Source organism: Scatophagus argus, chromosome 11 (assembly GCF_020382885.2).
Source record: "Scatophagus argus isolate fScaArg1 chromosome 11, fScaArg1.pri, whole genome shotgun sequence".
In the NCBI taxonomy this organism is placed as follows: domain Eukaryota; kingdom Metazoa; phylum Chordata; class Actinopteri; family Scatophagidae; genus Scatophagus; species Scatophagus argus.
In genome coordinates this window covers 9196532-9215703 of record NC_058503.1, presented here as the reverse complement: position 1 = coordinate 9215703, position 19172 = coordinate 9196532, and the positions used below count along the sequence as shown (strand labels likewise).

General features: G+C 41.7%; 3 protein-coding genes across 8 annotated transcripts; 2 read left to right on the top strand and 1 right to left on the bottom strand.

The window, feature by feature from the left end:
• The first annotated feature begins 83 nt into the window (after positions 1 to 83).
• piga (phosphatidylinositol glycan anchor biosynthesis, class A) lies at positions 84 to 6204 on the top strand. Of its 5 annotated transcripts, none has more exons than XM_046404511.1 (8): positions 157 to 302; positions 815 to 893; positions 1082 to 1564; positions 1666 to 1936; positions 2303 to 2435; positions 2540 to 2672; positions 4444 to 4650; positions 5344 to 6204. In XM_046404511.1, the coding sequence occupies exons 3-8, from the start codon at positions 1118 to 1120 to the stop codon at positions 5608 to 5610; spliced, it is 1458 nt and encodes a 485-aa protein (XP_046260467.1). In that variant the 5' UTR covers positions 157 to 302; positions 815 to 893; positions 1082 to 1117; the 3' UTR covers positions 5611 to 6204. The 5 variants fall into 5 exon arrangements, with proteins under 5 accessions (XP_046260465.1, XP_046260467.1, XP_046260468.1 ...); XM_046404513.1 differs by having other exon boundaries at positions 160 to 302; positions 827 to 893; XM_046404509.1 differs by lacking the exons at positions 157 to 302; positions 815 to 893 and adding an exon at positions 84 to 150.
• A 67-nt stretch (positions 6205 to 6271) lies between these two features.
• On the top strand, positions 6272 to 10558 carry asb11 (ankyrin repeat and SOCS box containing 11). Of its 2 annotated transcripts, XM_046404519.1 has the most exons (9): positions 6272 to 6389; positions 6987 to 7083; positions 7193 to 7250; positions 7582 to 7661; positions 7775 to 7882; positions 8901 to 9051; positions 9129 to 9263; positions 10106 to 10294; positions 10391 to 10558. In XM_046404519.1, the coding sequence occupies exons 3-9, from the start codon at positions 7244 to 7246 to the stop codon at positions 10513 to 10515; spliced, it is 795 nt and encodes a 264-aa protein (XP_046260475.1). In that variant the 5' UTR covers positions 6272 to 6389; positions 6987 to 7083; positions 7193 to 7243; the 3' UTR covers positions 10516 to 10558. The 2 variants fall into 2 exon arrangements, with proteins under 2 accessions (XP_046260475.1, XP_046260474.1); XM_046404518.1 differs by having other exon boundaries at positions 6987 to 7250.
• A 3871-nt stretch (positions 10559 to 14429) lies between these two features.
• Positions 14430 to 18268, bottom strand: LOC124067273 (gastrin-releasing peptide receptor-like). The gene is made up of 3 exons (XM_046404503.1): positions 17736 to 18268; positions 15895 to 16246; positions 14430 to 15216 (listed from the first exon to the last, which is right to left on the bottom strand). Exons 1-3 carry the CDS (start codon positions 18149 to 18151, stop codon positions 14902 to 14904), a joined length of 1083 nt encoding a protein of 360 aa, XP_046260459.1. The 5' UTR covers positions 18152 to 18268; the 3' UTR covers positions 14430 to 14901.
• Between the last annotated feature and the right edge of the window lie 904 nt (positions 18269 to 19172).

Here is a 19172-nt window from a genome sequence, read left to right as displayed (position 1 = left end):
GTCTGAACTTGTGTATCCTAGAAGTTAAAATCTATTGACCACCATAAACTTATATAAGCCAGTGTCTGGCAAGGCAAAGGCAAGGCAAAATTTGATACCAAAAATTTCTGAACGAACGTCCACACAGCAGATGGCAGCAACAGCCTCATGGTACGTCATTGCGTGTGACGTAGGGAGAGACCAGGAAGTGGCTCAGGCGGCTAACAGGCTAGCACGGGTTACGCGACTGAAAATGAGTTTACGTCTGAAAAATAGTTCTGTCTATTTTCAAAAGCTGAAACGAGATTGACATTTTGTTCACGGTAAGACAATTCGGACTAGGAGAACTACCTGCATTAACAGCAGTCAAGCAGCTGAATAAGGATGAAGTTAGCTTGATGCTAATGTGAAATGAAATAAATAGCAGTAGTCACTTTAGATTGTAGCAGCCAGTCTCCGAGTGGTTCATACGTATTTGGTTTGTGCTAATCGTGACTATTCCACTTCAGTTAAACAGACGGCAATACAAGAGTACCTTCACTCTAAACGATATCTAATAGTGACAGTGCTACCACATTGTACAGTGAAATGAGAGCGTTGCCACACTGTGACACTTAGATGGGAGTACAATATAAAGCTGAGTAGGTAGTGATGGGGGACGTTTCAGCTTCTCATAAGGATTTTCTTATATTGTGTTAGATCATTGTAGTCCAAATATCTTTGAGATTTGGATTGTCGATTGAACAAAAAGGCGAAAAGTTGTCACCTTGGCCTCTGAGATAAATTGATGAGCATTGTCACTGTTCTCTGACATGCCATTGACTAAACGATTAAGTGGTTGCTCCAGAAAAACCCAACCCAACAGTCAGCAAGCCAAAGGTATTCAATTTACAACGACTCTAAATAGTGAAAAGGTAAATAACATTTAAACATTTTTGAAACAAAATGTAATCTTTTGTAAATAAATGACTTGAATGGATTGTTGGCAATTCGTTGAATTCTGCAATTACTGTACAGTATTTTAACTTAATATTTAACCTAAATACTTTTGTCATAATTTTTCTGTTGATCAACTCATTAACAAATTAACTCAACATTTCAGCACTAGCGAGGAGCACATTCACACAGAGAATCTAAAATGGGCCAACGAAGGAGATCGGCAGCTATCAATAACCCTTCATTGCAGAGAGTCCCTGGAGCTGCTCCAGAGGTTGCCAGAGTCCCCAGCAGGAAGCACAACATCTGCATGGTGTCTGACTTCTTCTATCCAAATATGGGAGGAGTGGAAAGTCACATTTACCAGCTCTCCCAGTGTTTGATTGAAAAGGGACACAAGGTGGTAATTGTCACCCATGCCTACGGCAGGAGGAAGGGTGTCAGATATCTCACCAATGGACTGAAGGTCTACTACCTTCCACTGCAGGTGATGTACAACCAGTCTACAGCCACCACCTGCTTCCACAGTCTCCCCCTGCTGCGCTGTGTGTTTGTAAGGGAAAGCATCACTGTAGTGCATGCACACAGCTCCTTCTCTGCCATGGCCCATGATGCACTGTTCCACGCTAAGACAATGGGCCTGAACACGGTACATAACTTATTATAAGTCAAGTCATCATACTGTTTGTTTATGTCACTATGCTGCACACAATCTGCCGACATAAACCTAAAGAGTGCTATCATTTACAGGTGTTCACTGACCACTCACTTTTTGGCTTTGCTGATGTGAGCTCTGTGCTGACCAACAAGCTTCTGACTGTGTCATTGTGTGACACCAACCACATTGTGTGCGTGTCCTACACCAGCAAGGAGAACACAGTGCTCCGTGCAGCACTCAACCCAGAGATAGTGTCTGTTATTCCCAATGCTGTTGACCCTACAGACTTCACTCCTGACCCCTCCCAACGCAGAGACGACAGGATTACTATTGTTGTGATCAGTCGTCTCGTCTATCGCAAAGGTACGGACAAGCTGTTGTGCTGGACATTTTTGCTTGTGTTCATATTTGTGCAGGTCAGTGTAGACTGGAATTGTAGGCAATAGAATGAATAGGCCACTGAAACTTTCATACCTAAATTTCTCTTCTAGTTTCGGGGATGGTGTTACAGTGTGTTTACATCAGTATTGATGTAAATGTCTGATGTGTGTGTGTATATATACATATTTCTAAAAGCTAATATAAATATATGGGTTAAGGTTTTTCAGTGTTCAAATATCAATATGGCTATCAATCACAAACATTCAGTATTGATTGTTGTATAATAAGCATTAATCAAGTATTGCATCATTATTATGATCAAATCAGGTATTCTCTTCTTCTGTTCAGGAATTGATCTTCTTGGTGGGATAATTCCAGAGCTCTGCCTCAAGCATCCAGATCTGCATTTCCTTATTGGTGGAGAGGGACCAAAGAGAATTGTGCTGGAGGAAGTTAGAGAGAAATACCAGCTGCATGACAGGTACTGCTAGATGCACGTATTTATTGAGGTATTGAGAATCAAACACTGGGTTTGTGTGTGAACGCATTGCATGTATCTTACTTTTATGAATTGGGTCACTGCAGGGTACGTCTGCTCGGGGCTTTGGAGCATAAAGATGTTCGGGGTATTCTGGTGCAGGGTCACATCTTTCTGAACACGTCTCTGACTGAAGCGTTCTGCATGGCCATTGTGGAGGGAGCCAGCTGTGGACTGCAGGTTTGTTGTTATACAATAGCTGAAGGATAGAAGAGATCCAAGAGAAAAGTGAGAGGTACGCTTCCTTAAGGAGAACATTTGTGTCCCAACCCACTGGCTCACTTCTTTTATACAGACATTGATTTGCTGCTGTTACTACCCTCACCGCTGGCTCAGAGGTGTAAGAACAGTGAAACATGAAGTAGGAAAAGAAACATTTTCTCATCTCAAACTGACCTGCTGTACAGAAATGACTCTGTTGAAGCTCATTCAACTGAATCGAATGGGCTTGACACAACTGAAGATGTTGTGTTCTTGTCACAGGTTTCCTGTGGGGGTGTCTGTGTGTTCATAGATGACTGCTCAACTGCATCTCATAGTACTGTTTCAGAAAAACTTGGCACAAAAGGAAAAACATGAGAGAAACCATTGAAAGTGAAACTGTTAAAATTGGTTGGAAATGCAGCAGCTCAGCAGCCAGAAACTCACATGTGTTGGGTCTGGTGTGTCTCAGGAGGAAGAGAAAACTGGTGTCTGAAAGGTTGTACTGAATGACAACAGCAGAGTAATGTAATGCAAAGCCCTTACTGGTCAGTGCAGGGCCTCCATCGAAAGTTACTCAGACCTGTTGGGCTGAGAAAATAAATGATGTGAAATCTTTTGTTGTTTGCATTTGAAAATCACAAGGCAGCCACCTTCGTTGACAGCAGCGGCAAGTATAGTACAAACACCGATGGCTTTACATTTATGTGACCGCAGTTTAACATGCCTCGTAACATATACACACCACTTTTAATCCGGCACAAGTCTTAACGGAAGACTATCGGATTAATGTAGACGCCGCAGCACCAGAAGATAAAACATGCACTCAGACAGTGAGAGAGAAATATGCATCTTGTAACATCTTCTAAGATCCTTATAAAGAGGTATAAAAATGTACAGCCACATATCAGCTTGTCTTCTCTATGTTTTTAATTTTCATTATTGTCAGCTGCAAGGAAAAATCAATTAATATCCAGCAAAAGTTTTTATATACAGCATGTGAGCTAGTAGGAATTAAATATGAGCCTCAATACCTGATCTCCGTTGATTCACTCTAAGCAGCAAGGATGAGCATCACTTGTGCACACGAGAACATCAAGGTATCAACAGCATAATTAGTTTTAAAATCCATCACTTAAACAGCTTGTGAAAGAACAGAGACACTCTGTTATAACATTTTAACTCCTAACACAAGTAAGCAGCTCATCACCTAAATGTCCTGTCGTGTCTGAATGAAGCCGTAAGGAACACTAATGTAAAAGTCACCTTGTCTGAATGTTAAAAAGCCTTCATGGACTGATGTAGACTGCAATGTTAGGCATACCATGTCTGAGCCAGGCTTTAGGTTATCATACATTTGCTTTAATGCATGTGAAGCAACGTAGCAGCTGATGTCCCATTAAGGAACGGTAACAACAACTTTACAATGTGCTCTGGGTGTGGTCAGTACATCTTGACAGTATTGTTGGGTTTGGTTTCAGAGGCAGCAAAGGAAAACCTGTGCTCTGCTCTGACCACACCCAACAGTGATGCAGGCTGTGGTGAAATTTTTAGCCTTATGTATTTCAACTGCCAATTTATTCTTTAGTCAATGCAAAGCAAGTTCATTAGCTTTTTATAGGTTATGAAAAATAGCTTAAACTCTTGAAAGTAATGCTAGAACAGATGTTGTACTCTCACCTTGTGGATGAGTCACACTTGTGTGTGTTTGTAAACAGTGTGAGCATCCAGCTTTTGTTTTATTTCAAAGGTGGTTAGCACTCGTGTGGGGGGCATTCCTGAGGTGTTACCCGAGGACCTGATCACCCTGTGTGAACCCACTGTCCGGTCACTGTGTGTTGGTTTGGAGACAGTCATCGCCCGACAGCGTTCAGGGTCTGTCCCCTCCCCCGCCTCCATCCATGCTCGTGTGCAAAACCTCTACACCTGGAGAAATGTTGCAGAGAGGACTGAAAAGGTAGGTTCTCCAAACCTTGCCATTTCATCCAGTCGTATTCTGTACATTTACATGTGCCTAAAATGTACTTCATTCTTTTACAGGCCAAATACTTTGACAGCAGAAGCTTCAGTTTTGATTTTTTGGATGTTAACTCAAATGTGCTGTGCAGTGGCTGTTTACACATTGCCAGGTTTCTAATTCCCAAAATGTTCTTATTTTTTTCTTTTCATATATTTTATTCTTATGCGCTTGTGCACAGACAATAAACCTCAAGCAGGGAAATTATAAGCAGCTTCTAGAAGCATAAACAAGTCAGTTTCCACAGATGAACACTTGATTATTTGAAATACAATATAATTTGTACCGAGAGAAAAAAACTCTTCTCTCTACAGAGCAGCAACCCTCTGACACACATATTTGAAATATGAATCAGCATCTTGTATCACTAATATAGCAACAATAAGAGAGCCATGCTTTCAAAATAAGATTTGGGGAAGGGGAGCTATGTGATTACGGACCTGATGAGTGTATACCTAGATACAGAAACCAGGTTGCTGCACTACACGTAAACATGTTTTCTCTGAGTAATCAGATTTCTTCCGTGCACGCAAATCTACTGATCATTCCCGCAGCTGAGGCTGCAGTGATTGAGCTTCACATTGAATAATAATAGATGGTGGATTGTTTGTCTCATTATGTTTTCTCCCTCAGGTGTATGACAGAGTGTCTGGAGAGGAGGTGCTTCCCCTGGACAGAAGGTTACGGAGGCTGAGGGCTCACTGCGGCCCTGTGGCTGGCTCCATCTTTGCATTTGTGGCTGTTTTAGACTTTCTCTTCCTGCTGCTTCTGCAGTGGTTGGTGCCAGACCAGGTCATGGACGTTGCTGTGGACGCCACTGGCCCTCATGGATTGTGGAGGCAGCGACCAAGCAGTGAAGTTGGCACAAAGCGAGCAGCAAAACCAGATAATTTGTCATAATAACCTCCTCTCACTTTTAGCTGCTTCGTGTGGAGCTTTTCATTTGGCACTTTTGGCCACTTTGAGTCAAACTATGCCTCACTGAGGGCCTGTGGGTGTCATATTCACCCCAGGATGGTGCTGACTGCCATTTCAGATATGGCTACTGAAAGATGAATGTGCTCATGGTGACATTGTTTACATTTACTTATCAAAAGAAACCTTGTGCAAAAGCATTTTCTCTAAGACTTGCAATGAGTGTTTTTTATATTTAATGATTAAAATGGAAATTTATGGCACATCTTGGATCTGTAAAAGCCATTTTTTGATTTGTTATACACTGTATAGATTGCACTAATCAGAGTGGGTAAAAGGGCTTCATTGTACACTAATGGGCAGTAACCTATTTTCATTTAGATGCATTACATACTTCAAGTGGAACAATGGTTTGTTGGTGAAATTCAGCTTGTGCAAAGCTTTCTGTCAGTGCATCTTGCATTTGTTTGAATGATTTTTGTCATCATGAATGCCACTCCTATAGTATTTATATGAGACCTGTGATTTTTTCAGATGATAACAAGGCAAGGCAAATAAAGCACACTTTGTGATGTTTCACCTGTTTGTTATTTCATTCAGATTGTCTACATCGCTGTAACAGGTTTATCTCCTAGAGACCTCCAAAGGGGACAGCACACCTAGAAAGACATTAGTCGACTGCTTTTTTAGGAGTGGTTTTGCAAAACGGATGGCTCTGTGGAATGAAGAGTGCCAGACAAAACAAAGAAACTGTGAAACAGGAGGTGATAAGGATGGGATGGCATCGCTTTTCAAGGATAACAATGGGGATTTGCATAGGGTCGTGATTGTAGTTTTTAAAATTATATAAAACGTTAAAAAAAGCTGTGATGTGAGTTCATGTAGAGAGAACTAAAGCTGAACATATAGAAGTTTGTTATGTATTAAATGTGCAGATCTATAGACTGGTGCCTACATGTATAATTTTAGAGGGACATGAGCTGTGTTTTTGCTTTGCCGGGGACAGTCATTCTGAATACGTTTTGGAGGAATTAATAGTATTTTAGTGGATTTTACTGTAAGAAATCATTACATTTAGATCCTGTAGTGACATGATATGTCAGTCGCATTTGATAGTAAGGCTCACTGTGTCTTTAACTGAAAATATGTTGTCTTGTCATAACAAATGATGCACTTTTACTTTCAATAGTTTTGTCAAGATGAAATACTGTACATACTGCTCTTGTGTCACCTGAAAATCTGCAGTGTGAAACTTGTCCCAAAGCCTGCCTTGTGGCTGTTTGCATGCACAAGTGTTTTATTCAAGGTTTAACATCAAGTACAGGCCCATCCTAACAACCATTGTTATGCACATACCATAGACTACATCTGTGGACCAGGACGAGGGCGTGTGGGAGGTGGCAATGAGGTGGTGGTAGCCAAAGACCCAGATAAGAGGGGGAGGAAGGCTGACTCCAGGTTAGCATATCCGACTGGGTGAGCTCGAGTTCTGGGCAGTCGTGGAGGAGTCTGTTGTTTCATTTTCACCATGGCTGCTGTTCAAACAGAGGTTTCCCTGTGCTCACAGCCATGGCAGAGGCCCTTGTACATCTATGGGGGGTTGGCATGTAACTCTCTGATGGCTGGTAAGATTTTTCTTTGTCTGTTTGGCTCATTCAGCCAGTTTGTTGTTTTATGAGAGAGATTCACAATCATACAACTTGTGTACATGTTGTATTTCTTAATATACAAACTTTGGTTGTATAAAAACAGAAGTTTACTGCTTTACTATGCAGCTGCCAACAAAACCCTGGCGCTTTGTTCAGTAGGTTTGGTGTTTAGGGTTGAGTTGACCATGAAAAACATATTCAGATTAGGTCAGCTCAACATCACAACAGACACAGAGCAAGGTCAGTTGGCCATGAGCACATCTTTGTGTTTGTGTGCACCTTCCTGAACTTATCCTCTGTGTCTCAGACTCCTGGTCAGACAGAACACCTCTCCATGAGGCCGCCTACCAAGGCAGACTGTTACACCTGAGAAGCCTCATTGCTCAGGTTAGCATAACGTGGGCCTTTCTTCATATATGTTGAAAATATCAAATACACACAATGCACAGCACATACATGTTTAAATCTGACTGTATTATTTTCTCTGTTCCCCTCTACAGGGTTTCCATGCAGATACGCTCACAATGGATAGAGTCTCTCCTCTGCACGAAGCTTGCCTTGGTGGCCATTATGCTTGTGCTAAGTTCCTGCTGGACAATGGTGCGAATGTAAGCGCACTTTCTGTTTTCAGTTTAAAGTGAGACTTGTTTTTGAGGTGCTTTTTTTTAATTATAAATAGAGGTGAAAGACTAAACTTCAAATTATCAGCCCTGAAGTATTTCCCAACCAAGAAAAACATGAGGTTGTATTTGAATTTAAGTTCAGAATGTAATAACAAGCACAAACAGTAGTGGCTACAGTAAGATTAACCTGGCCAACGCTGGAGTCATCAGAAACAATCAGAGACTATAGAAGCAGGCAAAACATTCATGAATGCAATGGTTCTCCCTCCATATTATTCGACTAGTTGGTCTCACACATGTGAAACCACCCTCAAGACTGTTGATAATCTGACATGAACAGAAAGCAGAACCATCACTGTCATGGTGATGTTTTATAACACGAGGAAAAGTTAAGCCTTTTCTTTACAAGCGCCACATGACTGGAATGCACTTTCAACTGATTTGAGAAACTCAAAGGGGAACTGCACCCATTTTACACATTAAGTCTGTTTCTAGTATGTTTATCAAGAGTGAACACCCCCCCCCCCCCAAAAAAAAAGATCTGAATCAGACCTCTGTAGCCTGCATCTCACCTCTGCTTGAAGCTCACAGCTCAAGGCTACATTAACTGCTACTAGCATAACATATTTGAATTTCCTAGCGATTTGTGTATAATGTAGGTGTCAGGTTTTGACTAAGAAGAAGAAGGTGTGTAATAAAAACAGTTCTGCAGCATCAATTTTGATGCTTTTTTCAAATGCCATTAGTCCCATAATATTATAGGATTGAAATACTAAATTAGTGAGGAATTCTGGTGCAAAATTGAGAATTTAGTGGAGAGGTATGACATTTTCTACTCTCAGTGTCTGTACAGCCTGATGTTGTCTGATGTTGGTTTTTGTGTGTTGATGTCATAGGTGTTTGTATATTTGTGTGTTGTCACTGATAAAAAAAACTTAAAATAAATAATGTGCAACTCTTTTGGCCATAGTATCGATGTTTATCTTTTTATATGTCTCCATAGGTGGAGGCGGTGTCCACAGATGGCGTTACACCTCTTTTCAACTCGTGCAGCAGTGGGAGTGCTGCTTGTGTCAGACTCATCCTGCAGCACAGTGCCTCCATACACCCCCCCCACCAGCTGGCATCACCCATTCACGAAGCCGCTAAGAAAGGTGTGCAGACATGTCTGAATGTGAGCGTGTCACCAGTGAGTGTACAGATTCTCATGCTGTGCTGTTTTTCTCACCAGGTCACAGAGAGTGTCTGGAGCTGCTGCTGTCCTATGGAGCTCATATCGACATGGAGCTGCCAGTGGTGGGGACACCGCTCTATTCTGCCTGCATGTCCCAGGCTGTAGCCTGCGTAGGTTTGCTGCTGCACTCAGGTAATTTTTCAAAATCTGCCGTGCCACAAAAAAGTCAGTAATGTTCATAAGTCACGCAGTAAAATGTATGGAGCGAAAACCATGAACATCTAAGTGAACCGAACTCTTTTAACTGTTGCAGCTTTGCGGATTTCACTTCTGATTTCTAACAATAATGTAAAGTCATAGTTGCCTACAATGTGGATAATCGAAAATTGCAACAAGAACCTCTTTTCACTATCTTAAATGAAATGCATCATCCTAACCAAAGTAATGTATTCTTAAACCTGACCAAAATGCTAGCGTTTCACAACATTAGCTATGTAAAGTACTTAATGTCAGATACATAACCACTTCTAATTCACGGTGTACTTTGTATTCCATGTCTTGAAAAAGATCAAATTAATACAAGGTTTTGAGAGATGAGTAATTTGCATTCTGTATCTTCCCTAGTAGGTAATAAGATTATCCATGTGCCCCTGGTGGACCCCCATAATCTGTGCCAACGTACAGCAGTGTACAAGTAGCATAATCCAAAGTGGGAAAGCAATTTTGTGTATTTAAAATTTCACCACTGATAAAGTCTCGTCAATAGAATAGTCCAGAGCTACAACCAGTAGTCAGTTAATCAATACAGAACTGTGCATGTATACAGCTCACTATTCCCTTCCCATCGCTTTTGTGTTTCATAGAAAAGTGGAAATCAGTTAATAGTTTTATCAGTTTTCTGGCACATGTATCTTTCACCTGGATGACACCTGGGTGGTTTTGGTGTTTTTGGTCTAAATCACAGAAATTTGGCTGTTCCAGTGTATTAACTTGAGTCAGACGTATAAGTATTTCTTTCTTGTGTGCATGTGTAGGAGCAGACGTTCAAAAGGGTTGTGGGCTGGACAGCCCTTTACATGCTGCAGTTCAAAGCGGAGGAGCAAACGTTGTGGATCTTCTCCTGGACTTCGGAGCTGATGGCTGTTGTAGGAACGCGGAGGGAAAGACTCCGCTGGATTTGTCATTGCCAAACAGCGCAGTGAGGATTGCACTACAGAAGAGAGGTGTGTTATGGACTCTTGAATCCACACATGCATGTTACACAAACACCAAAGCAGGTATAACAACTTTAACCTCCATCTCTGCCCCTGCCTCTCCAGGTCCCTGCTCTCTGTCTCAGCTATGTCGCTTCTGTATCCGCCGAAGTCTGGGAAGGACTCGTCTCCACAGAGCCTCCAGCCTCTTCCTTCCTCACAGAATCAAGGATTTCCTCCTTTATCAATAAGACATCTTAGCCCCACGCCTGTAGTTCTCTGTGCGTAACGTAAAACAGATTTGCGCCTCATCACTGACTAACAAAGCAAGTGAAAAAAATTTGGAGAAAGGGACTATGTCTCCTCGGTCACCTGTATTTTGAAATACGATTGTTTTTAATATTAAAATAATTTGCAATAAGTATTACACAAATTAGATATTTTGTATACAAGCAGGGCAGCACGGTGGTGCAGTGGTTAGCACGGTGGTGCAGTGGTTAGCACGGTGGTGCAGTGGTTAGCACGGTGGTGCAGTGGTTAGCACGGTGGTGCAGTGGTTAGCACGGTGGTGCAGTGGTTAGCACGGTGGTGCAGTGGTTAGCACGGTGGTGCAGTGGTTAGCACGGTGGTGCAGTGGTTAGCATGGATGCCTCATAGCAAGAGGGCTCCAAGTTCGAATCCCGGTTTGGGCCCTTCTGTGTGGAGTTTGCATGTTCTCCCTGTGCCTGCGGGTACTCTGGCCTCCTCCCACAATCCCAAAAACATTGGTTTATTTGGCTACTCTACTTTGCCCCTAGGTGTGTGTGAGTTGTTGTCTGTCTTTGTGTGTCAGTCCTGTGATTGACTGGCAACCAGTCCAGGGTGAACCCCGCCTCTTGCCCGTAGTCAGCTGGGATAGGCTCCAGCTCCCCTGTGACCCTCAGAAATCAGAAATCAGAAAAGACTTTATTGCCATGTAAGTGAAGAGGTTTCACATTACTAGGAATTTGTCTTGGTGATTGGTGCATACATAGAACATAACAGTAACATATAATTGAAGAATAAAATAAAATAAAATAAAAAATAAAAATAAAAATAAAATAGAGTAAGGTAACACAAAATAAAATAAGTGAAATAAATGTTTTTCTGGAGGTAGTTTAAAAATTTTCTGGATGGGGGGTTCAAAAACCCTGAAGGATAAACAGTATAGAAAATGGATGGATGGATGTATACAAGCATGGAAAGTTGTACTGATATCAAAGGTTTCATTTTTTTTTTTTTTTTTTTACTTTTGATGAAGTGTCACGTTTCACATGATTCCAAGTTTGTTTACACGTCTTGAGCTCACCAGATCTCTGCAGCCTGGTTTTCATCTGTGCGGGAGGCTGAATTTTCGCATTGTGGCACAATAAAGGAATCTTATCTTCGCTCTATATGAACACACTCAGATGTCTGACAGAACTGACGGTGGCCGAGTTGCATTGTGGGTACGGCAGACCTCAGGTTTTGACAAGGAAGGAGAATAAAACTATCACCAGTGTTCATTCATGATGCTACTATCACAACTGTCAGTGTCTGCAAGAGATTTAATTAGAAGTTACTGTACTTTATTGTACTGTTTTAGCTTCAACTGGTCCCTCTGGTTGCTATTTTGTGTTTAGCTGCTCGCCTTAAACATTTATATTATGAGGTATGAACAGTAATGTGGACTCATTTACAGTGATGTGCCCTAATGTGCAGTACATGTGTAGTAGCTTTTGTAGACCACAAACACAGTCGACCCTGGTAAGGTTGCCATCGGCATATACTGTCATGCTTGTCCACTTCATTTCCTAGAGTAAAATCCACTGACTTGAAGATCCTCTCTCTTGCTCCAATTCTTTAACTGAAATCATATCCAGCCCCAGCCTTTATTATACTGCGAGTCAAACTGAGTAATCAATGAACTGTGAAACATCAACCTGGTGAAGGCAAGATGGCTGAAACATTTGATGAATAAAGTAGATGACCTGTTCAAAAAGTGATGGGCATATAAAGCAGCATAAGACAAACAAGATTAGAAATGTTTGGAAGGTTAGGAACATGCCCAGCAGGTGTGGCTTTGTAAAAGTAGACACACAGAATACGATAAGGACTAAAGAACAGGACTAAGGCTGTGGGAAATGTTGAAAACAGCAGTAAGAGAAAAGGATTTGAGGAACAGACATGGACTAGTGTTGTAGCTCAAGGGGAATTAATTCTCCACATTGAAATGCCACCTGGAAAGGTCACCTGTGCATAGACCCGAAAAATCTCATCTGAGCTGATATAATTTGACGTTTCTTAACCTCGACAGCAAAGAAAAGTCTCGACCTTCGGTGTAAGGCAGAAATGTGTGTGTGTGTGTGTGTGTGTGTGTGTGTGTGTGAGAAAGAGGGATTCCCTGCCACACCCAGATTCAGTGGTTATAAGTTGTACCAATGAGAAAATAACACCATTTAGAACAAAATATCTGCAGTCTTGTAATATAAAATATTAAATAAATAGATGTCTCTGTCTTCTGAAGATGTTGAATACAGAGGGCACACTGGATTCAACAGCTTGGATGCTGACAATTTCTGTGAAGCTACAGCCATTTCTAAATGGACTTACACTGAGGGTCCAGGTTATAGACAAAGAGAAGCTCCAGGGCCATAAAATTAATAGTTCCAAGAATATAATTTAATTTATTCCTCTCCTTTGTGCGCCTTTCAGTTCCATTGGAAAAGGTCAGATATGCAGCAGTGTCTTGGTTGAGAGACCACTCTACATCTGATAGACTTTCTTCTGTGATAAATATCAATTCAGCTAAAGGTTTTGTGGTTTTATTCATTGACTTTTTACAACTAGGAGTTATCTGTCACAACAGTTTCTCAAATGACAGCCATTGGGAGGGGGGTAAAGTTTAACTGTAGATAGACATCTAATTGTTGTTAACACATATTTATAAGACCACACAAAGAAAAATTATTAGAAATTCGAAAAATGAATATGAGTCTTGGGCGGCACGGTGGTGCAGTGGTTAGCACTGTCGCCTCATAGCAAGAGGGTTCCAGGTTCAAATCCCGGTCTGGGCCCTTCTATGTGGAGTTTGCATGTTCTCCCTGTGCCTGCGTGGGTTTTCTCCGGGTTCTCCGGCTTCCTCCCACAATACCAAAAACATGCACATTAGGTTAATCGGCTACTCTAAATTGCCCCTAGGTGTGAGTGTGAGAGTGTGTGGTTGTCTGTCTTTGTGTGTTGGCCCTGCGACTGACTGGCGACCAGTCCAGGGTGAACCCCGCCTCTCGCCCGTAGTCAGCTGGGATAGGCTCCAGCTCCCCTGCGACCCTGACGGATAAGCGGTATAGAAAATGGATGGATGGATGAATATGAGTCTTAATGGTGATGAGGGAGGAAATGTCAGATGACAACCAAAGTGAATTCATCCTGACCAGGAACATGAGTGTGTATAGGATGTTTCATGGCAATCCAAAGCCAGTAGGCTGACTAAAAGTGGCTGAAAATGATATTCATCATTTTCTGTTTCATTAAAAAAAATGCCAGAATTTGCTGCAGTTTTATATCACTGTGAATTTATTATTTCGTTATGTTTGTACAGCAAAACAAGACATTGGAAAGATGTCACTTTGGGCTTTGTGATTGCATTTTCATTTCTTAGACAATACAATTAATAAATTATTCATGAAACTAACCAATAGATTATAGGTTATATGTTACACATCAAGATATATATAACTTGATGTACGATATTACACATCAAGATTAAACAAAATAAGACACAAAATTGACAAACAGCTGCTGGCATGTATACATGCAGGATATTGAAGCAAAGTCAACACACCAATGACTAACACAGAATTGGATAGAAACATCACCATGTACACAATATGTGACATTTGACAGTTCAGCTAACATAGTGTTCTGACTCACATACTGGACAGCAGAAGTTACTTTGTTCGGTTTAAACATTTTACAACCATTAAACCCTCAAATGTCAGGGGAACTTTCTGCTCCATCTCCGGCACTTGTCAGATGTTTTAGTGATGGCATAGTGCAGATAAGAACATGCACAATAAAGCTGATAAAGCTGATGTATAGCTATAGGTTTATACTGCAAATGACAGTTGATCAAATCAGAATAATCATTTAAAACCATACTTGATACATAAAAATACTTTAATTTTACATTTACATGGTTAAATACAGACTTATAACAAAGGGAGAAATCACCAACGATCCAGAGTTTTTTCTTCTGTTTATTTGTCACAGGACGTCACACGTTGAGCTCAAGACACAGGGAAAGATATTTTTTGTACCAGTGTTTGCAACAAGCAATTTTACGTCTATGTGATTGCTGTTCTGCTGTCATTTTGTCTTAAGGCAGAGATGAGATGTTGCAGAAACAGAAACTTTGAAACTTTTTGTTTTCGACTGGATATTTGACGGCAGAAAATTGCTGAAGATTATCTCAAGGTGTTCTGTAAAAATGGTGACAGCTAGTACAAGATAATTCAGAAGTGATACGACTTGACAACAAGTATGAATGATTACACAAGTGTCGGAATAAAACGTGTGGTCCGCTGAAATTAGTGTGGCCTCCAGTCCTGCTGCAGCACAGGTGCTAGACATCCATCCTTTCAGACCGTGGTTATGTTTGTACTCCCACTGTTCTGACTGTACAGCCGTCTGGGAGGAGTGCAGCACAGGAGCTGCTTTTTGAAGTGTTTGCTGAAGCTTTTGCTCATCAAGTAGAGAGCAAACGGGTTCACACAGGAGTTGGTGAAGGCCAAAATGCGAGCACACACGCTGGCGATGAAGTGGCCCAGTGACGTGTCCACCTGGTCGTAGTGGTAGGAGCGGTACAGGTAGATCACATGACTGGGCAGCCAGCAGACGGCAAACAAGCCGACAAACACCAGTACAGTTTTGGCCAGACGTTTTCTGGACTTGATCTTACAGAAGAGTAGAGAGAGAAAAAAAAATCAGTTTACAAACAAACAAGGCTGTGAAATACTTTTTATGATTTTTAAACGATTGTTATGTGTGCATGTTTAAAGTGATAACTTTGTCGTTTTCATCACTTGTGACCAGTTCAGCCAAAGACTTTTCCATGTTTAGTATGACTGCAAGGGATACAATCATTCATTTGTGTATAAGAAAAAGCAAAGATTAGGAGAAAGATTTGAAAAACTAAGCAAGATTTGGTGAAACATAAATATATATTTATTTTAAGTTGACAAAACAGTCTCATCCAAGTCAGTTTAGTAGCTGATTTAGAGCTTTTGATCATAGCACATACTTTTCATCAGCAGATGGAGTTTGCTCAGTCTTCTTGTAATTGTGGATGGTCAGATTTTGAACCTCAATTTTTTTAAACAACATGAATAAGAAAGCCAGTGCTCTGAAGAAAAAGCAGGGTGAAAAGCTCATACTGAATTGAGACTGATGTTACTGCGGCTGTGGATTATCTTCACTAACGATAAATCTGGTGGTTTTAAGTCGATTTTGTTACCTCGGGACCTGACTGCTGAATCTAACTTTATATTTATGGCACAAACATCGATCTTCTCAACTAACTCCACAAAAACTTCATACAAAACAGCTTTGGAAATAAGGACCCACACTCAGACCTGTCTCTGGAGGTGCAGGTGTCCTTCAGCAGGGATGTCCACAGAGCTCCTGACCAGGCTGCGAGCGATGAAGCAGTAGTACACAGATATGATGAAGAGTGGGATGATGTAGAAGATGAGGAGGGAGGCGGTGGAGTGGATTTTCGGGTGAAGCTCCCCGGCATGGGGGTAGGGCGCACACGTCACAAATGTCTCATTGGTGTGGCTGGTTTTGAAGGTGTGCAGGTCGGAGAAGACGGCTTCAGGAATCGCCAGCGTCACAGAGAGCAGCCAGATCGCCCCCGCTTGAAAACAGACGCTGAGTCTTGCACTGGACGTGTGGATGTCCAGCGGTTTCACAATAGCTTTGTACCTGAGCAGAGAAGAGACATTTGTGGAGCATCAGTGCAGCTTGGAATGATCTTTGCTGTGGCGTGGAGAGGCTTTCTTCTTTCAATCAAACAGCGATAAGCTTTGATAGCTTATCTCACTGTGGATTATACAGCAGAGACATTTTAATTAGGTTTTCAATTAAATGGGACTAAATGCAGAAGTAGATAATATTAGCTCCTGAATAGGATGTGTCATAGATCAAAGGGAGAGATTGGTAATCACAACTGGTATTAAATGTTCTCTTGCTGCCAAAAGCTAAATCATTTCCAAAGGTTAAAGCCACTGAAGATACTAAGAGCTGTTGGCAGCTCCTAACATTTTTTTCAGGCAATTTTTTTTCTCAACAAACGCCCAAATCTGGACCCATCTTTATCTGTTATACGCCTCATTTTTATTCTCTGTCCGTATAATCACTGCAGTTCTGCACTTTGGTCAAATAATCAGTTTTTTGTGATGTAAGGGCTTTGCTTTTAAGTTTGTGACTCCTGAAAATGGAGGAAAATACTTGCGACCACTCGTCACTGGGAACATTTCCATTTGCTGAACCAATAAATAAAGAGAGATTCAATTTAAGATAAGAGGAAAGCCCGACAAAACAAACATAGTGTTATGTTTTCTGCTTTTCAGTTCTGTTAATCATCTCTTTACCCTTCAGGCTGGGAAACTCTCAGTTAATATCAATTTAATTTAACGATTTCAGACACTTCTGCGTCTGTTGGTTGTTAATATATGATGATATGGTTTTGATTCAGAACTGAAGCCAAAATCCTTTCTATGATTCAATGCACCTCTGAGGACACAATAAAATCACAATATCTTTCTATGTTATTTTTTTTCTTTTTACTGTCTAAAATTAAACTCACACCTGCATATCAGAAATGTCTGATTCCACTATTTTTAGTCTCAATCCCTTTAAATATGGAGTGAATACTGAAGTAAGTTGATTAGCCTGGTAAATAAATACATTATTCAGCTTTTTATTCTTGGCAGCTGAAGACTAAAACAGTAAACCTGTAATTTGCAAGCCTCTAATTTCCAATTTTCATAAGGTTCAATTAAGGAACCTGAATCTACTGCTAATTATAGGGAAAACACACAAAATTGCGAGGTAGTGTTAGGATTGGGTCAGTTGAATTCATTTCTGCAGTAATTTCTACATTTGAAGAAAATATAACTTAAAAGCCAACGTGATACATTAACATGAAGAATCCAAAAGCATTTTAAGACTTTCTTTTTTTGGGAAGCGTGTGTAAAAGGATGGAAGACTCCCAAAATATGAAGTCTTGGGTGATGGGAGAGAAATGATTTCCTCGTAGCGTCGCATCAGTGGACCACTGGAGCAACAGATCACACTGTAGTCTTACTTTGTGGAGTTTTATTCAAACTAAAGAATCCCATAGTGTTAAAGAATCGAGAGAAGGTTAACAGCGCGGTTATAAGCATGCCCGGACAAAGTGCGTGAGAAGTACCGGTCAGCGGACAGAGCTGTGAGCGTGAACACCGACACTCCCACCGACGTGAGCTGGATGAACGGGATCAGCTTGCATCCAACGCGCCCGAAGAGCCACTCGTCCACCAGGTACCGGCTGGCGTCCACCGGGGCGCAGGTCACCAGCAGCAGCAGGTCCCCCAGAGCCAGACTGGACAGGAACATGTTGGGCACCGTCCGCATAGACTTCACTGACAGACACGTCTTCATCAAAGTGACATTTCCCACCAGGCCCACGGCAATGATAATCCCGTAGACAACAGCGATCCCGATCCCGGGGAGCCAGATGTTGTAGTGGTGCTGCTCCCCCGTGGAGTCCCAAAACACTCTGGAAACATTCAGAACCAAAACCCTGCCGTCCTCTGGATTTATATCGAGTGGCTCCTCCAGAGACATAGCCGCCAGCGTGAGAGGACAGAGGTCTTCGACAGTCCTCCGTCCCCCCCGTGCCTGACTTTATGCCCTCTTGCTGCTGCGCGTCATGTCATGCGCTACAGAGTACACGCTGTGAAGACGAGGGTGACCCACGGCGGGATGCATGTGCGCGCGTGTTGGAGATGTGTGAGAATACACTCAGTGCTCACACTGAGCGGATCTGAACTGGAGTCACATCTTCAGTGTACATGAGCGGCTGTGCAAGGAAGCCCGTTTGGATTAAAGCGTGTAAAGAGAGCGCGATTCTGCCCAATTTGTAGCGTAACCAGGCATAAGAGTGTACCAGTACAGTCCACAGACGACTGGTGCACAATGTAGGAGAATGAGATGTGATTTTAGGAGATAACAATTCAACAAAAATGACAGGATGCCCATGTGGCCACATGCTCCACTTTCTCCACCACACGCACTCAGAGTCATTGATTATCTGCACCGTGATGAAGTGGCTTTAGAAAAGACGTGCTGGTGAATTTGTCCACAGCTTTTCGAGTCATATTTTCATTTCCACGTCATGCAAATCTCAGCAAACGTTTGTGTACAGCGTCTGCAGTGTCCTTCGCCGTCCACGACTGTGAATGAACATAAAATCAGCCATGTGGCGTTTACGCTCAGCTGTAACAACGCTCTGCGTAAACAATCTGCGCAAACTAACGTCAGACAATTCTACAACACACACAGCAACGTATAACAGCTGACCATGAAGGAGAAGAGCTGCATGTAAAGAGAGAGAGAGAAAGTGAGGAGTGTATTTATGTTTTCATATTCAAAAGGCCTTTTGGCCACGGCTCATTGTAGAGGCACGTGTGGCATCAGATGGGGCAAGTTGGGCAAATCATCTTCCAATATAAATGCAAATTGAGTTTTCTTATCAAGGCAGTAGATAAGACTTACAAAATAGGCTTGACTGAGCAAGACTGAACCATTTTAGTTTTTCAGACTCTTTGTCCACATTTGAGAACTTCACTCTAATGTGTTTTCAAAG